We start from the raw sequence: 23,564 nt of genomic DNA, 5'->3' as shown, positions 1-23,564 counted from the left end.
CACTTAGGTGGATCAGGGAACACGAGGATTAAGCAGCAGTTTGTAGAAGTGGAGTATGAAGAAGGCAGCTAATTCCAACTTAAAGGACTCGCAAAATAAATTGCAGTAGTTTCATGTGAAATACAGGCATGCAGACTGAAAAGAGAGGATAGAGCTTTTGGAGAGTCTTTACAATTCAGCTCTCAGCAGCTGAATGAGGCTTATGCAATTTCTCTTTACCTTCACTGTACTGGTGGCTTTTAAAGATCTTTCTTGATCATTAACACTTCTCTGCCAACATTAAAAGCTAATTGCTGCAACTTAGCCTGTTGATGAAATTCAGTTGTGTACAGCATCCTCCATTTGTAGAAGGTCTTTTAAGAGGTGTGGAAAGTTCCTTGTCACAAATTGGCAGTGATATCAATCAAGAAAAACTTCAGGCTATTTCCTTCTGGTGTTATACTTTTGCCAATTTAGTATGCTTATATGTCTTTATTTTCTTTTTTTATTGATGGTGAGAATTGTAGGAATAGGATATGAATCAGCTGTGGGTTTCCTATTGCCATGACCTCTAGTAGGTGCAGTCCAATTATTATCCTTTTAAAAGCTGCTGTTGGTTCACCTACTGCTCAGAACTTCTTTTTTTGCTTTAATAGGGAAATCTGGGTTTCAAGCATGAAAAATACAGCAGCATATTTTGCTAAAGGTCGACATCTGATCAAAGCCTTAGTTAAGATCCTAGTAACTTTCCCTCTAATCATCCAGTCACTGCTCCTTGCTATGTTTTGTTTTTAAAGGGAATCTTTCTCTTTTACAATCCATTTTCATCCTGCCAGATTCTCATCTGAGGTTACGGTCCAGTCATATGACCTCATATTTGCTTTAACAGTAGTTTATGATGAAATGTCCAAGACTGGATTTTGGAATAGTGAAATCCATCATACCAAGATTCTTGATCCGCATGACTTACTCAATTAGAAATATACTTTAAATATTCAGTAAGTAGTGACTTCGTGGCTTTTTGTATCTGCTGACCTGCAATACTACCTATCAGAAAGGCTTTTGCACTCTGTTCAGACATACCCATTTGTGACAGAGGGTGGCCGGTTATCAGAAGCACCTGAAAGGGCACGAAAATATCTTATTACCCAGCACTGAGTTTGAAAGCATCTGATCAGGCTTGGTACTTGGTATTCAGAGTTTGTTCACACATAACTAGATAAAGCAAGTAATGAAGAAAGACTTCATGGAACTACTTTTACAGTAATTATATAAAAACTGAGTTGATCATCTAAATGGAGTGTGCTTTTTATGTCTTTCATTGCATTAAGATGTGAGGTGATTTGTCATTAGAGTTCTGATGATTTTGTTTTCTTTCTGTCCAAAAAGTCGAAACCAGCTTTCAACATTGCCAGTACACCTCTGTAGTCTACCACTAAAGGTTTTGATAGCAAGTAATAATAAGTTGGTTTCAATACCTGAAGAAATTGGACAGCTCAGACAGCTGACAGAGCTTGTGAGTATACAGTTATTTTTTAACTATTACTATTCAGTCTTTAATTTTTAATTCATGTGTTTAATAGGTTCAGAGGTGCTTCAGAAGAAATAGCAATTTTTTAAACGGATCAAAATAATGCATTAATTAGGATGCTATCTGGGCATGTGCAAGATCAACATCCTGTTTCTCATTCTGCTGAGGACTTTGTGATTGTAAACCAGTCACTTGTATGCAATAGCAAGTTATTCTGCTCTTAGCCTAAGGAAGACTTCTACCTGCCATAGTATCTCCAACTATGTTTTGACTTTGTATAAAGGTGTTAGAAAAGAGTTTGAAATACTCTGAGATTTTAAAAAAAATTTTACATGAGGGAAAGATGCCTTGCACTGGAGAGCAAGTGATCCATGTCAATTTAACGAAGAGTATTCTCTATTTTTGAAAGGAAGGCTGGATGGAATTAGAGCTGTTGGTGCATTTGTTTCTGGCAAAAAGCTTTTAAATAGCAAGTTGTGCTGTCTCAAATAATATGGAGTAACTTGAATGAAGTAACTTGAAATAAACTTCTACATCTGAATGCTTAATCTTTTAAAGCTTTTATTTCCCCATGTATTTAAAATGAGAATAATGCTTCACATCAGCAGTGAGATTTAATTAATATAAAGATCTGAGGTGTTATGTAAACAGTTGTCTTTTTCTTTCAGTCCCTAAATAAAGCACTACATATTTTAGTTAAGGGGCTTACCAGTCAGTGGTGGTAATGTCAAAACCACTAACTCATTCTTTACTCTTGCTTTGTAGGATGTGAGCTGTAATGAAATACAGACAATACCTCCACAGATTGGCAATTTGGAATCCTTGCGGGACCTAAATGTCAGAAGAAATAATTTGGTGCGTTTACCTGAAGGTGAGATAAAGGCTGTCAGTCGTAACAGCAGAAACTTCAAGCACTTCTTTATTTTCAATGCCTTTTTCTTCCTCTGAGAGCTAGAAGCAGCATACTTACTTATTTTGTAAAACACATTTTTATACCCTTGCTTTTAAGTCTGCTGAATTGTGTTTATTTTCTATCTTCAGAGCTCGCTGAGTTGCCTTTGATTCGATTAGATTTCTCCTGCAATAAAATAACAACAATACCAGTTTGTTATAGGAACCTCAGACATCTGCAGACCATCATGTTAGAGAACAACCCTCTCCAGTCACCCCCTGCACAGGTAAACTGCAGCTAGGAATTCAGATGACTAGTTCAACTAAAAAGGGCAGAACGAAGTTGAACAGTTGAAGGATTATATTACAAACTTTATTTAAGAACAAGAGGACTTAAAATAAATTGTACTTTCTAAAAGTGTTAAATATACAGCACAGCTTGAAAAATCCCTTTTTCTTCTCTTACTTTACTGTATTAGTAGTCTCACCTATGGGATATTACTAAGAATTCCACTGTTAGCATTGTACTAATGTTAGCTGAAGATTTCCACTTTCACTGTAGGAGAGAGGAAGCTGTGTTAGGCAAGACTGATTTTGTGCCATTCAAATGTCAAAATTTTGACGGAGGCCTCAGTGCTGCTGTGTGCTGGTTCACTTTGCAGCAGTGCTCAAATTGGCCTTTGAGCTAGAAACTGCAATATGGTTAGTGACTAATTTGATTTTTAATGTGGGTGTATAAGCCCTTGAGTATTACAGGTTCTACTGTGCACTGCTGCTTCTGAATCAAGAGTGGCACTTGCCAAGACCTGTAGTTTCAATAGGGTTTTGCCTCCCTTTTGAAAGCAAGGACAGCTGTTATTGGCTTCATTCACTTTAAATTTGAGCTTGCTTTGGCGGTCTGCCACTGCCATTCAGAGCTGGGCATGGGTGGGATGCATCTGTTCTGATGCCAAGGGTATAAATCTAGTACTTGTGAATGCTTATATCTTGTTTGCATGATGAAATTTTAGCATCCAGCTGACAAAGTTGCATGCAGACCAGATGTACTTGGAGGACATTTGTCTATCACGGGCATGCCGTGATGCTCCACTATAGCTGTTTCTCTAAAATGCAGTGAGATTAGAAGAAAAGCTGCATTCGTTGACATAAATGTGCTCATTTATTACTCTCCCCTGCAGGTTAAATGTCTGTACAGTACTTTGAAAATGTATTGTCAAATTATACTTATGTAATTTTTTTTTTTTTTAAGATATGTATAAAAGGAAAAATTCACATATTTAAATACCTGAACATAGAAGCATGCAAGATAGCTCCAGACTTGCCTGATTATGATAGGAGACCCATGGGATTTGGATCTTGGTAAGTTTGGCACAATCCAAATTCCTAGCTTTGATGACATTCAGAAAAATTTTGTCAGTCATCTGAGTTTTTAAAAAAAATAGATCCAAGTATTGTTCTCTGGTAAGTGCGTTGATGAAGGTGGCTTTGAAGAATATCATTTGTGTTATCTCATGGTGCGTTCTAACAAGGTACCACTATATAAGAAGGGAGGAGCAGTTCAGAGGAACACCTGGGCAATATTATATGAAAGGCAGTGTTAGAGTTGATATACAGTAAGAAGAGAGTGTTGGTATCTTCATAGTACAGGAGGCGGGCTCTCATTGTTAACATGTGTGTTCAGTTTATAAGACCTTAATATTTTCCACTGAAGTATATCCCTGCTGTGATTTTTAACCTTTTGTACAGAATTTTGTAACTGCTACGCTCAAACAGCAGGTGTAAATGCTGATCTCCACCCCATTTGTAAACTGTTATTTTTGGCAAGCTTTCACTTGGCACTATTGCTTAGCATTGTAACACAAATATTGGAACAGTCAGCCATATCAGCTGCTAAATTAACATGTCTAGAGAAAAGCAGGAGTTAAGATTTATTTCTGTCCCATGATGTAGAAGGGAGTCAGTGAAGTATGAAACTAAATATATATAAAAATTACCTCAGTCATCTTGGAAGGTGGTAATAAGGTGTGGAGGAATAAGTTGCTAAAGGATGTACCGCTGTCTTAGCAGCAATAAAACACAAATCAGAGGCCCTCACAATAAATCACCATGAGTCTGGTTTCTGCATAATACTGGGGTTACTGTCCTGTTACTGAAAAGAAAAGGCTCTAAATGATAAACTGGCATGATCTGTTTATCCCGAGCATATTTTGTTTATTTTTTAACAGAAATTCCAACATCATCAGTGAGCTATGTGTTTACTGATTTATTGTTGTCTGTAGTTGTATATTACTATGGAAGTTTTCATTAATTGCTTTTGTGAAATGAGAAGAATTAATGTATTTTAATCATAGCTTGGAATTATGAATGTAAAAACAAGTGCAGAACTGGTTGAGGATGCTTTCTCTAGAGTTGCTTCCAGATTCAGCCATATAGAAATGAGCTTCAGCTGGCTTTCCTATAGCTGTATTTCCATCTGCAGGAGGAGATAAGAGTTGGTGGTAGAATTATTTGTTGTAACTGTGCTGTTTAGGGCATTTAGTGTTGCAGGTGATTCCTCCTGTCTTCATGTACCTATGGAAGAACTGTCCATGGATCAGAGTACATGTTAGGAGGAAATGGTAGAATGATCCAGTGGAAGAGAGGATCCCAAATTATTATATTCTTCTGGAACTTGGGACGAGAAATAAAAGCATTCAACTACAATATAGTTAGTATTTCTAGGCAAGTCACAAGAGCTTTATGTTTATTATCTTCAAAGGTGACTGATAGAAATAAGGTATCAGTCGGTACTTAGACTTTGTTGCTGTTTTATCTGATAAGCTAAGTGAAATACCATGGAGGTTAAGAGCAGTAGAAGTTCTTAAAGTTTAAAGAAGTTTGAGTCCTGCTGTCGGTTCACTCTTGATCAAATATTTTTTTAATAACAAAGTTGTTAATTCTGGTAATAAAACAAGATATTCTGAAACAGTATGGCAGAAAGTGTGGTTTGGAGGTTCTAGTGCAGCTAATTACTTGTTTTAGCCTTGTCACGTTATATCAAACTGGATTACCAAAGTGAAATCTTCTATGTTACAGTGTCTTTTCTAAGCATAAGCCATGTTAAATTTATCTTGCAGCAAGTTTTGATCTGCTGCAGCCAGTCTCTCATTTGCAACACTCAAGTTCAGAGCAGCTCAGGTTGGTGCTGGAGGGAATGTGATTGAGAGGAGGCAGAACTGTTGAAGCTGTGTAGTGATTCCTTTGGCACTGAGGCAGACTGGTGTAGTCTGGAGTTAGAAGGTTTAAAATATGAAGTACTCATACATAAACCAGTGTAGTAGATATTCTGGGACTTGGGCAACTGCTCTTTCTTACAGGAGTTAAAAATATGTGTTTCATTGTGGCTTTGGAGCTGTGTTTCAGTCTTTGAAATGTCAGCAAGTCTTACCAAGCGTTTAGCTTCTCTTCCTTTGATTTTGAGCTGTACGTAGCTTTCCGGGTAAATTATAGTTGCCCCAAGATACTTTGATCTATCCAAATGCTTAACTATTGTTCCTTGTAGTTTGTTGGTCAGGGAGGAATAAAAATCTTAAGTTTCAACTGATTTCAGGATGGCTGCTGTATGGCTATAATTGTGTAAAGCATGCAACATTGAATAGTTGTTTTAGATGTGAGAGTTGGGGAGACAGAAAGCAGCTTGCATGTTAAAAAGGAGAAGACAGTCGTGGGCACAGTGATTATGAATTTTTGAGCTTCCAGATAACCTTAGTGTTAGATGTATAGCTTGTCAAAAGCTATAATTGAAAAGGAAGGCTAAAAGAAGAAAAATTGTATCAAAATACTTCTTTATTTTAGAGATGTAGCCAAATAGTAATTTTGATGCTCTTCAATTGGGAATAATTGTTCAACTTAGAACAGGGTTCTCAAGAGATTCTGAAAATATTGGTGTATTTAAAATGGAATTATACTGCAGATGGATTTTTCTTTTCTCTGACCCATGTTTTAAATCCAGTGTTTAAGTACTGTGAGTTGTTAGCATAAGTATGGTTCTATTGTAAGTGATTCAGGTTAAGAGTTCTTTAACTGCACTGGGTGATTTCATGGTCTGTCTTTTTTCTTCCCCACCCAAAAGAAGGGAGTTGTTTTTGCTTTCCCCTTACTTCATGCTAGGGGTTGATTATGCCGATGATCTTTCTGTTCAAATACAGGGGCCATAAAGGTGGAACTCTTTTGAGTTAATCAAAACTCTGTGCAGATACAAGAGCTTGTCTTTTGGTGTACATTTGCAGAATCTAGATCTGCATAGAAGCAGATGTTTAGCCTAACATTTCTCAACTCTAGCCCTCCATCCCTCCTCTTAGTTCTTTGCTATTTTATGTCTATCTGGAAATTAAAATAGCCCAGGGTAATAGTCTGTCACTGTTCTACACAGTCCCATGCACACACATGGTGCTGCATAAATAATAATAATAACAATAATAGTAATTTGAAAATAAGTATTTCCTGAAAGAGGGATTTTAGAGGGAGCAACAATTTGAGAGTAATACCAGTGAGAAAATGACCTGCAATTTAATTACGATGGGGTGAAGCAATTAGCTTCCTGAAATTCGTTCTTCCTTGTGTGTTATGTAGTAATTACTGCTGCAGTTCTCCCTGGGGCATCGAGTGCCAGTAGGACAGTTGAGCCATTGTGAAATGCCATCTGCAGTGGATCAGACAAGTCCCATTGTCTCTTTTACTGTAGCTATCTGCAGCAGTTGCCAGACTTGACATCTGTGATGGCTGTACTGCTGAATTACATAGTTTCTGAGCCCAGAAATTGAGAGAACTGTATGGCTGCTTGGATATGTGTATTGTAACACTGGCACATGTCTAATGCCTTTGTCTAGACATGTCATTGACAAAGTTAGGCTTTGTCAATGAAAACTGTACTTTTATATTTATTGTATTACGAAGTATTTGAAATACTGTCCAGCTTACTGCACAGTTTCTTAAGTAGGTAATTATGATACAGAAGATAGTTATGTAATATGTTCTGTGTACTTTTGTGTAGAAGTATATTCTGATATACCTGTATATTCAGTAATTTTGCATGGGTTTATGCTTACTTATGAAAGTTTGTGGGACAGTGTTTTTCAGCCAAAACATGAGAGTAGTGGAAAATGAAAGTTTGACTTGTTAAACAGTGAAATAAGAGACCACTTCGCAGTTGTCTTTGTTATAATTTCAGCGTGGGAAATGTTTGAAGTATGGATATGTACTTTGGATCAGTTTAGCTCTTAAAACACTAGGCAGTGGCAGGTGGACAGCTGACTGACGAGTATGTTTGTAGTTGTAAGCACGTGCCTCTTGTCCTATGTGGCAAATGCAGTACGACGCTTTCTAATATGCTGAGCTTGTGAACGCGCTGCAACTGTGCTTGGTAGCTTATTCTGCTTTTTTTCTGTAATAGCTGAGAAGCTTTTGGTGGTGTTTATATTCCAGTAACTAAAACTGTGTGTTTGACAGCCATGAGGAACTCTATGCTGGCCGGCCGTATGGAGCACTTGATTCTGGCTTCAATAGTGTGGACAGCGGAGACAAAAGATGGTCAGGGAATGAAGTAAGTGTTGCAGCTTTATTTTTGTTGAGTGCAGTATTGTACAGAAAAGAGAAGTAATAAGTATACATCTGGAAGCGTACTCAATAGGTCAGAGGTATATATGCTAGTGTGCGGGTTGCCTTGAGCCAAAATTATTTGTTGTTTTATTGGAGAAAAACAAGCATAATTTTATATGGGATGGACACAAAGTTGGAAATAATAAGAGAAATGTATAAAACAGTGCATGACAAAAGAATTTACTGGAGCATAAAAGATGAGAAAAAGGGGGTTCCTCATTGTAAAAAAAGCTTATAACTGTATCATTACAGTGTTAACTACAGTTACTCACGAGTAGTTGTTTGAATAATATAAATCTGAACATGAAAATTAAGCTTCAAAAATGAGATGGAAATTTCATCTTCTTTCTTTGCAGGTTGTTTCAAATGTTAAAAATAAAATCTGTTTGCCATTTAGAAGCAGGAAAATGGGATCTCTTAGCAAGGAGACTGTCAATTATCCTTCCAAGGAAGAAGCTCCCTTTTCCTCTTGGGACAACTAGAAAAGGCAGTAGCCAAGACCTAAAGTGTTTCAGTGAGCTATACTCCATACACCTGCTTGCACTCCTAGCTTGGTTTTTGAGAGGGTTCTAGGAGTTTCTATCCTGGGATGTTTTCAGGCACTTGCAGATACTGCAAACGAAACTGTAGGCAAGCTGTTTTTTTAAGAAAGCTTAAATACATGTTTTTTAAAAACAATACTCTATAGCTGTATTTTGCTTTAAGTTAGTGTTTTGTAGGTGCAAAACAGGACAGTTGAAGTAAAAACACAAATCAAGAGGTAGTAGCTTACAAGATGATGTTTCCAAGGAAAAGTGTTTCTTGACTTCACTGTTTGTTTTCTAAAGCCAACAGATGAGTTCTCAGATCTCCCTTTACGTGTGGCAGAGATCACTAAAGAACAGAGACTGCGAAGAGAAAGTCAGTATCAAGAAAACCGAGGGAGCACGGTCGTAACAAATGGTGGAGGTAAATAGTGATCTTTGCCTAACAATATTTATTGTCATTGTTATTAAAGTTCCAGAATATTTGCTGTAATTAGTAGGTTGTCTAAAGAAGGAAAAGAGAAAAGTCTAGGTGGAATTACACAAAACCACAGTTGTGTAAACAGTGTAAAAATACTTTTGTATTAAGGATGTTACAAGGCAAAATCAAATAGCATCAGAATTAGGATTATCTGGGAAACATTGTCAGCTTCTGCGTATGTGCTATGTTAAAGTCTCCAAATGCTTCAACCAGTATTTTGGAGTCTTGAATTTTGGTGCATGGAGTTTTGCTGCTTGAGCTACTGGGGAAAATTTACAGCAGTAGTAAACTGTCAGTGCTCTTGCCGACTGCTGTCGGAATGGGATGAGCAATTTTGCTACTTGGAAATACAAAATTCCCTGACAAAAGTGCCTCGTTCAGCAGTCTTGGGTTGTAATCCAAACATGCAAGCCATCTAGGAGGGACAGGTATTTGTGAGTGACATTGCTTTTTTGCACCTTCTCAGTTTGTTGTCCTGCAGTCTCGCAGTAGCACCCTCATATTTCTTCAAGAGGTGATAGCACTTCCCATGTTTCTTGATCTCTGCAGTCCTTCTCAATTTTAACTTGCAATAATCTGCTGCTATCACTGGCTCAGAGTTCAGTCCTCCTCTTGTTTATATGTCCCAATTCTAGCATTCTTCCAGATTTGGTTTTTTTCAGTCATTCCCTCTTCTCCATTTTTTTGCACTACTGATTATTAGATCTCATCCCCATATACTTTGATTAATTTTTCTTCTTTCTCAGCTGCTCCGTGTTTTCCATTTCCCCTAACAGGCTCCAGTTTATATTCCCTATCTGAGTCTCACTCTTACCAGCTAGTTTTAATCTTCCATGCCCAGCTCCCACTTTTTCTTCCTTCTTCCCTCCTCCTTCCCTCCTCATCCCCCTCTTCATCTTTTGCCATCTTCTTTTCTTGGTCTTTTTCTTCTCTGCCACAATATTTTGTTTTCTTTGCCACCTTCTAGAAATATCTGAAACTTTTTGATTGACTCACTTTTACACATTAATGGACAAAAAATTCAGTTCAAACAGTTAAATTCTGGCAAAGTTAGAAGAATTGCAGACATGGTGTTATGGGAAGCTGTGAGCAGCCTTAATAACAGGTAGTGCTGCCAGCTCTGCCTCTAAAACTAACTTTATTTTGTTCTTTGGGTTTTGTATGCCTCACTAGTCTTTTAAGATGGAGCACGGTCAGTTCACGAGTAAGAGTGTCTGAGGGGGGCACAAGCTATAGCATGTGGCTGTCTGTGATCCAGGAGATCCTTTCCAATTTTGTGTTCCTAACACAGATACTAATGTCTTTCACCCTCTACTGTATTATTATTATTATTTATTAAAGTTTAATAAGCAAGGCTGGAAAGAAGGGTGGTTTTGTTTTGGTTTGTCTTGGGTTTTTTTTAAGATTTGAAACTGAGATGGAGATTTAATGAAGCCAAAGTATATAGGAATGCTGTTTTGGATGGTTGTAGTAGCAGAGGAGGTGGCTTTGGCAGTAACAGTTGCTAGATTGTGTGGTGAGGCAAAGAGAAGTCTGTTTTAGACAAGCAGGAAAGGGGCGGGGGAGTAGAAAAAGAATGTCTGCAAGAGAGTCTGGAGCAAGTTTGGGGGAGTTTTAAGAAAAAGAAAGCTCTGGTGCTCAGAAAGGGAGCTTATGCTTTCCCCTGCATCCCCAGCACAGTATTTTTCACCAGCGTAGTTTGCTCAGTGTCATGAATCTCAGAATCCTGGGCAGAATGTATAAAAGCAGTGACAAGTGAAAAAATTGCCCTACATAATATCACCCACACAAGGGAAAATCAATACTGGCTGAACTGTGCTGTTTCTTGCTCTCATTTCAGTGGTTCCTAATTTCTTTTTACATTTCTCTTTTTAAAATAAAACTGTAGATGCTTTTTTATTGTTTTAGAGGGGGTTTGTTGCTTTCTGTACTATCCTTCGTTATTTCCACATACACTTTTTATATTTATTGCATTTGCATCCAGATAACTTGGACATGTTACCCTCTGTTTTGTAGTTGTAGTAGTAAAAATAGTAGAAGTATGTCATGTCCATTCTAATTTTTCTGACAGAGATTAATTAGAACCAAGAGAAATGATGCAAAATGTACACAAATCATTGTACAGTCTTGGTGTTAGTTGATAGATTTTGAGTTATAGCTTTGGGTATTGGAAAAAAAAATCACAGTATTTACTTTAATTTTTCAGTCACTGCAAAAGTATCTGCAGCCAGCAATTTAAAACTATGTGCTTGATACATGTTTCTCATTGCTTTGTAAAAAGTATTACTTTTATCATTATTTCAAAAGCTGATGTTTAACAAATATTAGTGGGCTAGGCAAAATACAAGAGCTTTCAGGCTGAGCTTTCCCAGACAGAAGAAAAACAGTTAGGGCCTCAGTTCCTGACAATGCTTTTGGGTTGTTTTTTTCCTCTTCTGTTGATTATCTAATTATGGGTGTTTTCTTTGTGTATGTATGTCAAGTGGAACATGATCTCGATCAGATCGACTATATCGATAGCTGTGCCACAGAAGAGGAGGAGGAAGAGGTGAGGCAACCCAAGTGCATGGAGTCAGACAGCCTCAGCTCACAATTCATGGCATATATTGACCAGCGGCGAATCTCTAATGAGGTGGTGCTTTTAATTAAATTAGATAAATTTATATGCCCCAGGAAAGCCTTTGTGATGGTATTAATGCTTCTTGTCCTCAGAGGTTTTCTTTGTTTAAAAAAAAAAAAAGTCTGATCTGGGGGAAGAGCACAGTGTTGTGCTTTGTGGAGGGTCAGAGCTGGAGTGTTAAGCTGCTCCCAAGTGCCCTTTGGGATATGTAGAATAAGTTTAAGACAGCCACACTGTTTTCCTATCGTGTGGGTTCTTGCAAGCTTGTGCTTTAGGCATGTGTGAAGTAAGTGGTTTTTCCAAAGGAGTGCTCTTTTCAGAAAACACTGAAGTTGATGCTTCCAACTGGTAATTGGTGATATCTAGAAAATTGTTAACCTTTACTTGGTAGTACTGAATATATACCAGCTTTCTCAAGGGAAAAATGTTGATTGTTATCAGCATAAAGATTTAGTACAGGAATTTTGCAACTCCATGAATTCATCTGTTCATGTTGATTATAAGTTATTTGCCAGGAAACTCACTGTCTTGAGCATCCATTTCAAGTTTAGACTAACTTAAATATTCAGACTTTTCAGAAAGCCTACTATTTGCAGCAAACAATTTCTTTCTCTTACTGTTGAGCAAGGCTTGAACCCACAGGTACAGACTTGGATATGTATATAGTCCATATAGTCCTTTCTGAACAAAAAAACATCGTCTGTAGTTTCAGATAAACCTGACATGAAACCGTTCTCAGTCAGTAAAAGTATACAGTTAAATGAACAATAAGTAAGGTTAGACAGGTTAGAAAGTTCTCCAGGCAGCTTTTTACAAATGTCTAGAAACAGACGTGAGTAGCTTTGGACATTGCCCTGTTTTCTCCTCTCACAGAAAAAAAGGGGGGGGGAAGGGGGGAGCAAACGCGCCTTTCTTCTTTTTTCCCAACAAGTCTAAACAGTATCTTTTTCATTTTTGTTCTTGAGTATCTTTGTTTGAGCTGGTATGTAATACTTGCACTGGAATGCTGCATTTTAGAAATCTCAGTAACAGTAACTGCAATGTAATTCCTGAGAGTCAGGATGTGTGCACCCATTTCCCTGCAACTTATGGATGAAGTTTGTTTTCACCTATTTTTTGACAGCATTCAGAATATACTATGCAGGTAATAGCTCCTTTAATTGATTGCTTACTGTATCCAAATGATGTCCTGGCGCAGACAAGGGCAATGATTCCAGTAAAGGTACTGTCACTTTTCTTTAGCTCGTGTCATTTCATTGCTTTCTAGCTGCACAAGGATTAGTGTGCAACTGGAGCTGCTTTGAAATTGTATGAATGGCCAAAACTGGAAGATGCCTTTGTTCCAGTTGTAGCAGCCACTGCTGTGAACACATGGAGAAAACTGTTACCTGTTAAGTCGTTTGGACGGTACACTTCTGGAAAGTGTCCTCAAAAATCGAACCTATAGAAGCAGATTTTCAGCCACATAATGTTTTCTTCTGTGTTCTATCAGTCTTAATTAATACCTATGTACACAGCTACACAGTTCAGTGGCTCACTGTACATACTACATGAATAACCTGTCTGAGAAAATCTTTGTGGTTGATATGCTTAAACGGTACCTATTGTGCTACAATTCAAGTGTCCTTTCAAAGTTTTGTGAGTTTTGAAGCAGAAAGATATTTGCTTTTTGAAGAAAGAAAAAAAAAATGTGGATCTTTAGTATCCATGTAGAAGCCTGGTCCCTATTTTGTCCACTTTATATTACTGTTTACTGTGTTTAAAATCAGTGACACAGATATCTGAAAGGTGCATTCATTTTGCAAATCTCATAAATTCAATATCAAATCACAATAGCTGATGCCACTTGAAGCATAGACACAAGAGCAAAACTCAGAAAAGGCAACTATTGGCAGTACAACCCAAGGACTCTTTGCTGTAAATAGTGAAAAGACATTGATCAACATCAAAAAAGCTATTCATATGGATCTATCTATTCATAAAAATTAAACTGTTTGCTTTTAACTGAAGCAGTAGTTTCTCTAAAGAGGTAATCCAAAATATTCTACTACTTAGGAAGGCTAACTGTATGCAGTATAGCAACATACATACAGTATGGCAAGTTAATCTTGAAAAGTTTCCATCTTCCTACATTAATGGGTATCAGTAAAAGTTTTAAAATAACACCAAGGTCAATATGTCTCTGTTCCCAATGGGATAAATTATTTCATAGCTCAAATTAAGCCTAAGGTGTTCTTATTCATCCCATGTGTTCCTTTCTTAGTCTCTCTGTGACCTGTCTTTAGGGCATCATAAGAGAGCTTCAGCTATTGTATCCTGTATTTCTGAGAGTCCAGACTACATTGCTGTACACTTGTATATACATTCTTCGGAGCTTAACTCTACATTTCTTCTATGTGACATTAATTATCTTTTACCTACATTTACTTCTCTGCATGATTCTTAATAATGGAGGTTTTTAAACTCTTAAATTTATCAGTAGGCGTATTTAATGTTGAAACTAAAGTTTCTTTAAATCGTGGGAAAAAATAAAAGTGAGCTTGCCTAGTTGGAAATTAACATCCCTGAGTTGTCTTTTGTGGTTCTCTGTCAGGTATTTTGAATACCAGTAGTTACAAATGTTGCTCTACAAAGAGATTCTTTGACATTGATGTACAGTATTCTGAACAAGTTGCTAACAGTCTTCTGTGTTATTTTGCTTAGGGCTCACCAGCAAAGCCTGTATCCATCAGAGAATTTCAGAGAACAGAGGATACAAGACGATATTTACATCAGAACAGGTAAGAATATGTGGTAACAGTAACTTTATCCAAAGTTTCATGATGAATGCAAAGCGCATATTTACTGAATGTGTTTAGAAAATGACATTATTTTCTGTTGCTTCACCAGAAATGTGCATGGCACTTTATGTAAGTTACTGCGCCAGATTAGGAATTTGCATTCTAATAATGGCAGTGACCAAAAGGCTTGGCTTTAAATCGGTTGGTTAAAGAAATCTGCCAAATTATTAAAGTGTATACTTTTAAACTGATTTAATATCTGCTTTTCATTATTTAATTTGTGCTTTGATTAAATAGTTTACTTAAGCTATATTACAGAAAGGACAGAAGGGATAAATGTACTGCAGGTTTAGGGGAAGCATAAAGAGAGTTACTGTGGAGTATCTGATGTGCTAGGAGGTCACATTCTTGGTGGACTCTTGGTACCTGTAGTACTGTGCAGGTTTAATTTAATTTAAAATGTGCTTTTCTGTGCCATAATCATGAGCTTACATCACAGGAAGAAGGGATAGAGTAGGCATCAATGCTGAAAACAGGTTGCTTAGTTGAACAAAGTAGACTTTTTTAATTACATGCATACTCTTTAATGATTGCTTGGCTTATTGGAGGGAATGCTTATCCATAAAATATGGGTCAGAGTTGGACAGAATATAAATGAGGTGGTTAGGTCTGAAAAGAGATTTTTGGGTGTCTGGGTAAAAGAACGGAAGATAAGCAATGTATAGCTTCTTGCTAATGGAACTAAAATCAAAATTGATAGAACCTTTAATATGCTATTGAAGCATTCCAGTATTCTGTGGAGTGAAAGTGAATGTGCAAGGACTCACTGGAAAACGAGCTCAACTGTACTAGAAATGTAAAAAAAAAAAAAAAAAAAAAAAAAGTGCTAGCCATAAGTATGTCATTACTTACACTGTCAGTAGAAATTAATTTTTAATGGCATTCTAAAATGGTGTTGAAAGAGAAAATGAAATCAAGAATAGTGTGTAAATTTTTCCAGAGTTATAGCAACATTTTAATAGGCATTTGTAAATGTGCAGATACAGTAGCTGTACTGATATAAAGGAGGGTAACTCCTTTAGCATATATCAGCATTCTTTATCCTGTAGGGTCTACAGGTAAGGCATAAAATAATACAGCAGTCTGACGTGTTCTCCCCAAATAAAGTGAGTGCTCATGGTTTGAAAGACTGATTTTTTTGTTTGTTTTTCTATTTGAATATTTGTGGTCAACATGGAAATAGTTTGACTTTACAAACACTGGATTCCATAGTATATCTGAAGGAAATAAGACAAGAGAAGGCTAGTTAGCCAGGAGAGAGCTACTGTTTACACAGACAGATTTTAATGATAAAGGAAATTGCATCCAATGCTCTCAAAATTTAACTTAAGGATGGCAGTGGATCTTCATGCGGAAGTAGTTAATCAACGATCTAAATGAATTGTAGCTTATTCATATTATGCCGCAGCAGAGTGAAATTCTTAATGAGGCACTAAAAACAGGTCATATTGTTGTTGTTGCCTTCAAAATTGTGGAAAAATAGCCATATGACAATGAGTAATTTTTTGTATTTTAAGCTTGTATTAGTCAAATATTTCACTTGTGGCAACCCCAAGCTGTAAAATGCTTCCACAATAATTCTGTGCAAATGCCTTGGCAGGCAGCCTCTGTTGTTTTTCTTCTTCAGCATACTGGAGCCATTAAAACTCTTGGAGTTGGATGTAATGCAGAGTTCATCTCAAGAGTACTTACATTACTTGATTGAATTCAGTAAATACAGTTTGTGCCTCTGGACAGGCTGTGGTGCATTCCTGATGCAACAAAGCTGTGTGTACTCTGGTCTGAATACACTTCTTGGCACTCAGTTGAACCCAGTCCTGTCTGTTCAAAACAGCACAGTCATGGATTTGTCATGTGCATCAGTGCTAATTCAAGTAACAGGGGAGACCTGTAGCATATGGGTCTTCCACATCTCCTAAGTGTCTCCGTGCAGAATAGGTAATAAGTCTACACACAGGCAGCATGACTAAACATTTTTTGGAAGCGCATTGGAAAGTGTCTCTCTATTCCATAGTTGCCCCAGGAGTGAAGGTTGCAGAGTCCAGGCTGTCAAGAGTAAGCTACTCAGTTTCCATTAACTTTCTTTCTAGGAAGCAACATGGCAGGGAACATGCTGTAGACTGTAGACCTTGGGAAGTGCTAGCAGCTGCCTTCTAGCAAAGAACTGACTGCAAAATTTCTCTTTTATTGTTGATATGATGGATAAGAGACAGATTGGTTATTTCTGACTTTGATGGCTTGTATCACTGACAGAAAGTCATCACTTGATTGCTGAAGTGAGCAGATTTGTTCTGAAAATATCAGAGGATGTTTAAAAATAATTCTGTTCTTTCCAGAGCAGAATAAGAGCCACAATAACCAGAACATAGTCCTAAGAGAGAGAGTCCGTCTTTGTGTATTTTGAAACCATTGTTAAGTTACAGTTATTTGATTATGAACAGCAGTAGTTATGATCTGACTAAAGAAATCACGTTGTGATATCAAGTCATCCTAAATTTTACCTTTGTGGTTATCTGAAGCTAATTGTCTAGGCAATTACTCTTAAAAAAACAGCTGTAATCTAGAGAAGAATTCGTCTGACAGTAGTTTATATGCATCAGTGGCCAATCCCTTTTCCACCTGGTGTTTACCCGCAGGGATACTGATGAATTACGAAGACCTGAAACTCTAAATTTGATGCAGGACAGAGAGCGTCACCAAGTACTAAGGAGTTATGTGGACAGGACAGAGAGGTAGGGAAAAGAAACATATAGTTTCTACTGATTAATTATTTTTTTTTGTTCCCCCTCCCTAAATAACCAAGGTAGCCAGTTGCTCCTCTAAATGAGGATCATCTGAAAAGTTCCTGGATTGGTTACTTAACCAACTCTTAGAGAATGGGTATAAAGTACTGGGTATCTCCATGTAATAGGCCAAATGTACAATCCCATTGGTACATCTTGAGCTGTAGAAAAATTTTATTACAATTCAGGAGAAGAGATAGAAATGACTGCACAAAATCTGTCACGTGCAATGAGTTAAATCGTTATCGCAGCAGTTGGTTTAACAGCTTTGCTTACTAAGCAGTTACTCTTCTGATTTGATGAGATACTTGTGTGTCACTGACAACGCATGTATGAAAATTTGTTTATATTTAAGATTAAAAGTATACTTACTCTCTGTTTTTCCATTTGTCAGACCCCTGGCTGATTCACCTTACTTCCTCTCTCTATCAAGTCACCACAGTCAGGTAACACACTGAACTCTACTATTTTATTCTTTTGGATGAGTTTGATGCAAAACCAAACTTAGGTTAGCTGTAAGACATGGACTGTTTCTCCATAACCCATCTGTTTTACCCTGTGTAGCTCTGCCTTTACAGCCTGGTGCACTGTTTTTTTCCAGGTGCCTAATACAGATCCCGAGCTGCACCGCAGACACATAGAGCGTACCCGTCGGGAGGCCCAGCTAGCAGCGCTTCAGTACGAGGAGGAGAGGATGAGAACAAAACAGATCCAGAGAGAAGCTGTCCTTGACTTTGTTAAGGTACCTCCTTTTAGTACCTATTCAACACTTTATTGTTTCTCAATCCTGTAATGAAAATTAATTACCAAGGTCATTAATACTTGTATGTTGCACTCTTGGGCATGCATGGCACTTTATAAAGAAAATGGAGAAATAGCATTTAATTCCATTCAATGTTGGTGCTGTAGCTTAACATAGAGAAAACTAGAACTGGGGACAAATACAGAAGAGATTTACCCAAAATATGATTGTTGAAAAGAATTGTGTTTTTACATAGTCTGCCTCATTCTCTCAATTTTTCATTTGTATAGATGTGACAGGATTGGTATAAGAAAGAAGGGGTCTTTATTTGTGAAGGCGTAGAGGCAATTTAATTTTGAAGACAAATTTGGCAGAGAAGAAATCAAACATACACACAAGAAGATAATGTTGCCTGATCTATTTTGGTATTTTATGATGATTTTATGATTTTATAAATAAATTACCTCCAGGTAAAGCATGGGTGCAAATTTATGGTGCATCAGATACTCTGTGGACACTGCGTCTTCACTTTCTTTTTCACTGCAGTCGGTATGAAGTACTGCTGCTTAACATGCAAACTTGTTTATATGCTAGCTGTCTTAAATTTATTTTACCGTTTACTGCTCTGGTGACCTACCCAAATCTCACCAACACAAATTTAATAAATGTTATAGTTAATATTTTGGGCTTAGGGTGGTCTGCAGAGAGGAAAAGAATGTTATATTGCATTTATGTAATGTATAAAGTTAGTTTAGAAAAAGGTTTTTAGCTGCCTGAAAGTAGGCTTTTCATTAGCACCAACTAATCTCGGGCCCCTGGCAATGTTTTGTAGAAAAGCTGCTTTTATTAAAGATTCAGCTCTGTCTTTCAGTTAAAGACTTTAGATGTTTAGGAGGCATTTGGTTCATTGATGAGCCGTTTAGGTTTTTTGGGGGTTTTGTTTTTCTTCTGTTGCTTTTGTTATTCATGAGGGCTTTATTCTCAGCAATTAAATTCCTCCCCTGGGTTATATTTTGGGTTTATTATGCATCTTTAATACGCAAAAACGATTTGGGTTTTTTGTTTTTGTATGGAATAAAGGCTGGTTTTTTACTAGTAATATCAGTGAAGTTTCAGCTCAGTGGAAACTTGAAATTTCCCCAATGCATGTTTTATTTAAAAACTAAAACTTCTTGTGTTTTAAAATACTTCTAAATTATGCTGGTTTGTTCTGAGCTTTTGTTTCTCTGTCACGTTCTTTTAAATTGGTCTTTCATTTTTCCTTTTTCTCTACAGCAAAAAGCATCCTTAAGTCCTCAGAAGCAAAGTCCTCTGGATAGTGAGGTAAGAGTCCAATAAGAGTATTACTAGGGATGTCAGCACCTGAATTCTTAGCGCTCTCCATCAGAGATATTTTCCTGATTATGGAGAACTCTTCAGGACTGGGTTATAGCATAGTTTTTTCACACTTGTTATTAAGCCTTGGGTTGGGGTTTTTTTTGCTTATGGGACCAGTCTAGTATTTCCTTCTGTTCATGTAGATTGCCTGTCCGAGTGTGGGTTTTTTCTTGTATGTTTCCTATGTTCTATAGAGAAAATACTTTTCACATTCCATTTTAAGATGCTCCTTGCGAGCAGTACAGTTCACTTTCTAACAGGAGTATTCAGACAAGTTATTGTGTTGCAGTCATCCTTCATTGATCAGTTTTCTCCCAGTTTCCTATCATTAGATCACCAGTTATCCCAGAAAGATTAAGCATTAGAATTTTGAGGGCTATCAGAAAAAGAAATAAATTTTTAAAAAGTTTTATTCTAGTGTAGTTTTATAATCAAAAACAGTAAGTCAGTAGGGAACACAAATCATACAAGGCTCAGTCTTCTAGAATATACAGAGCTGAGCCAATGACATCTGCTCTCTGCATCAGGTTTCTGCATAGTAATGGCTCTTCCACTGCTTGCCATCCCCACTTTCCCCCAGGGGAAGAGAAATCACTTGGCAGTGTTAATCAGATCAAAACTTTTAATGATATAATAAATATAAATAGTTCTGTAGCAGCATTTTCCAACTAACTCTTTTTTGAGTTACATGGGGTAATTGAAATAGTTTTTGCTCCTTTTCCTTCTTAACGTTCTGTTCTTAACTTATTCTTTTTAAGGGTCCTTGTTCTACCACAGTAGGAACTGTGAATACGTAGTTGTCTGTATTTGCTTGAGACAACACAGAAAGCAATTGATTCCTTAGGTAATACGAATACACTGCAATTCATGGGTCACGTGGCTACATATTCCTACAGAGTTGCATATACTTTATGGATTTTTTTAAAAAAAGCCTCACCATGCTATGAACAAGCAGTACGTGTTCCAAAATTTCTGTCTGTTCACATACCGTGTGTTTCTGACATTCTGTGTGTTTCTGACATTACTCCATCTCTCCCACCTCCCAGTGTCCCTTTCCATCCAGAAGGTCTCAGCATACTGATGATAGTGCCTTGTTAGTGGTAAGATCCTGCACGTAATGGCCTTTTTATGTGGCAGATTCTAGAGCCTAGAAATAACAACGTTATGATTGTCTCAGATTAGACCAACTATTTTAGAGCTAATCTAAATAGCATAAAACATGAGCATCTTTGAAAAGTGGCTTAGCTGTGAACTTTAATAGCATGAATATGTTGATACTTGTACTGTCAGCCATTTGTTAATAATATAGTGATGTTTTTCCACAGAATAATTACTGCTTATCTTTTGCTGAGAGCAGAAGAAAATTACTGATAGTAAAGAACAGCTTCTAAAATTCAAAATTCACCTCCAGTTGTTCTGGTTTGATTCCTTCTCCGTTTAGCTTCCTTCCTAATTGATGTGCTCTTCAGTGTCAAGTAAGCAATTCTAATGCTTTGAGTACAGCCGCCGCCTTTAACTTGTTTGCATCCTGCACATGGTGGTTAGAAATACTTAGTATCTTGGTAACCATATCATACCACAGGGAAAAACTTCTCTACATTTGAATGCTACAAGTCATGAAATATTCCTCATACCTTTTTGTTGCTTATCGATGAAGATGTCTTAAAAATAATCTATTTTGAACACTTAGCAAAAATAAAAACATTCATATACTGACTTCATGTTTTATGCTATTTCTTCCTTTATGGCATCTTAGCGATGTAGCATAATTAAAGAATATAATTAATGCCATAATCCATGTCTATAAAAGAAAAAGACACCGATTTGCCTGCTGTTGCATGACTGCATGCCTGGGATTTATTTTCTTAATTCATGTGCTTCCATTATCTGCCTAAATTTTCTTTAGGCAGTGCTCTCAGAATATCTCTCTCCAGAACATGTTGGTCAAGATATTTACTGTCTCTTTATTCAGACTTTTTGGGTTTCCTGCTTTCACGTGACTAGCACTGTGTGGGAGAAGAAGAAAGCTTCTCATATTAGAGAGAGATTTATTTGTGATCATGCATGTGCCTGTTTAGAGAAATTACAATCAATTAGCATATAAAAATGTGCTTTCATATTTAGCTAATAAGAAACAGGAGAATAGCAGTGGTTTGGGTTAAGTGTTGATATTCTGTTGTCAGTGAATTCATCTTTGGAATTTTAAAGGTACCTTTAAGGACCACATTTCTATTTCATTGTGTGATCCCATGACACTTGTAAATTAATATGTAGAATTTTACGTTACATGGCTTGGAATTTTCAGAAATTATTTTGAAACTGGCTTCCATCACTGTTTGTTTCCTTTGTATCTTTAACCAAGTTACATCCTCGCACTTCACAAAGAAGTGGACAGGCTGGTAGGGGAAGATTGAACTGGATTTGAAAGCAATCATTTCTCTAGTCATTTTTCTTTTGATTCCCTGCTCTTTTCAGCAGCACTAAACTATAATAGTATATGAAATACTGGGTTTTCTGAACTGCTGAAGTATGTCTGCAGCTCAATTTTGTAGTGGAAATACACACTGTGTCTGATGATGACATATGCCAGGGCAGCTGTTTCTGGCAATTATTGTAACTGGAACATTAAGCCCAGGCTAGCTCATGAATTTGTAGCATTTTTGTGTCCACAAATGTATTTTGTATGGTAAAAACTTGTTCAACAACAAGGAAATGTTCATTAGTTTGCTTTAAAAAAAAGAAAGTCTGTCATAAGAGTTGAAAATACTTTTACTTTTTTTATATTCTATTGCATTTCATTTGACATTTTCCCTGTCCTTATGGATTTGAAATTTAGCTAGGTCTAATTTCTGAGGATGGGTTTTTTTCCTCCACCAAAGTATAGAGGTATTTCATATCAAAATTCTATTTGCTAATGGCAGTTTTCAGTACACATTTTCCATTTTCATAGTTTCCTCTCTGTCTTTTTTTCTCTCTCTGCGTAAAGACTGCATGCAGTAGTGTAAACTTTACCTTACAAAACTTTTGGACATTGAAACTTACAGATAGGTTAGTTTAAAAAAAAAAAAAAGTTCTGCTAGATTTTCCACTGATTGTTCTAGCTTTATGGTGTGGGAATAACACTTTGTAGCAAAACAGAATATTACATAGAGGTATAGTAAAAGATCTTTTGTTCAGCATTTCCCTTGTTAATCAAAGCTCTCTAAACTGAGCAGTTGCTTTTCTTTTGCTCCAAACAATGTTTTCAGCTCAGATGTAAGGAAAAGATTAAAAAAGTAATAAGTCTAATATGTAGTTAGAAAGCAAGTGAGCTTTCTTTTATTTTACTACTTCCCTCTTCTGGTATTGTTACTGCTTTAACAAAAATTTTCTTAAACCCAAAATTTAAGTTGTGAATCTCCTTACATCATGTTTCTTTTGGTCTTCTCCTTGTTGTCTTTTATCACTAATTAAAATTAAAATATATTCACATTGCAGAGGTTATTCTGACTGTTTCCTTCTGTTTGTAAACAATTTCAGGACAGTCTGTCTGAACTCACAAAATGACTACCCATACTTTCTATGAACGTTAATAGTTCAGTTTAGTTGTACGTTTCTTCTAGACACCTGTGATTTGAAGTGAAGTGGAGTTTGGCTGTAGTACTTCATTGCACACTGTGGTGGATTTCTTTCTGTTGACTTGTAACAGCCCGACTAACTGAAATGTTGCTGAAGAAATGTAATCACTGGCCTTTCTGAGAAAATGTGCTATATACCTCAAAGTTTTATATTAATAAGTCATATCCTGCTTGCTATTCTCACAAGGGTAGTCCCATTCGTTACAATTGAGATTACTTGTTGAGATAGTATCAGGGCTTCAGACTTGGCTAATGATTTCAGCCTTTACTGTTTATGAATCTCATTTCTCCCCAAATATCTTCTTGTTTTCTCTCACGCTGTCCCTTACAAGGTGAGTACTGTGGAAGGAAAAAAAACCCAAAGCATCCTCTCAAACTGCTGCTCAATTTCTCTGTTGTGAAGCCTGTGAAATACTTGATAAGCATCAGGCAGCTGGTGTGACCTCTTCTTTTCATAAGCTTTGTCTCATTGCTGCCTTGTGCTCCCTTCATTGCGTTGTGTTTTCTTGTTGTGGTCTCAAAAATGGCCTGAGGCCATCGTG

At 36.9% G+C, this 23,564-nt stretch overlaps 1 protein-coding gene across 1 annotated transcript in view; it reads left to right on the top strand.

The window, feature by feature from the left end:
* Window positions 1–23,564, top strand: part of LRCH3 (leucine-rich repeats and calponin homology (CH) domain containing 3) — a 69,067-nt gene that overhangs the window by 32,558 nt on the left and 12,945 nt on the right. The window contains exons 3-15 of the mRNA XM_009323595.1: window positions 1,369–1,495; window positions 2,276–2,381; window positions 2,552–2,688; window positions 3,651–3,760; window positions 7,889–7,982; window positions 8,866–8,986; window positions 11,527–11,675; window positions 14,367–14,443; window positions 17,140–17,235; window positions 17,681–17,732; window positions 17,888–18,028; window positions 19,304–19,351; window positions 20,452–20,505. Of these exons, the coding sequence (XP_009321870.1) occupies window positions 1,369–1,495; window positions 2,276–2,381; window positions 2,552–2,688; window positions 3,651–3,760; window positions 7,889–7,982; window positions 8,866–8,986; window positions 11,527–11,675; window positions 14,367–14,443; window positions 17,140–17,235; window positions 17,681–17,732; window positions 17,888–18,028; window positions 19,304–19,351; window positions 20,452–20,505 (1,312 nt within the window). The remainder of the gene's footprint in view (window positions 1–1,368; window positions 1,496–2,275; window positions 2,382–2,551; window positions 2,689–3,650; window positions 3,761–7,888; window positions 7,983–8,865; window positions 8,987–11,526; window positions 11,676–14,366; window positions 14,444–17,139; window positions 17,236–17,680; window positions 17,733–17,887; window positions 18,029–19,303; window positions 19,352–20,451; window positions 20,506–23,564) is intronic.

Source organism: Pygoscelis adeliae, unplaced genomic scaffold (genome assembly GCF_000699105.1).
Source record: "Pygoscelis adeliae isolate BGI_AS28 unplaced genomic scaffold, ASM69910v1 Scaffold245, whole genome shotgun sequence".
Lineage (NCBI taxonomy): Eukaryota > Metazoa > Chordata > Aves > Sphenisciformes > Spheniscidae > Pygoscelis > Pygoscelis adeliae.
The sequence above is the reverse complement of the archived record's forward strand: the minus strand, read 5'-3'. Positions and strand labels throughout refer to the sequence as shown.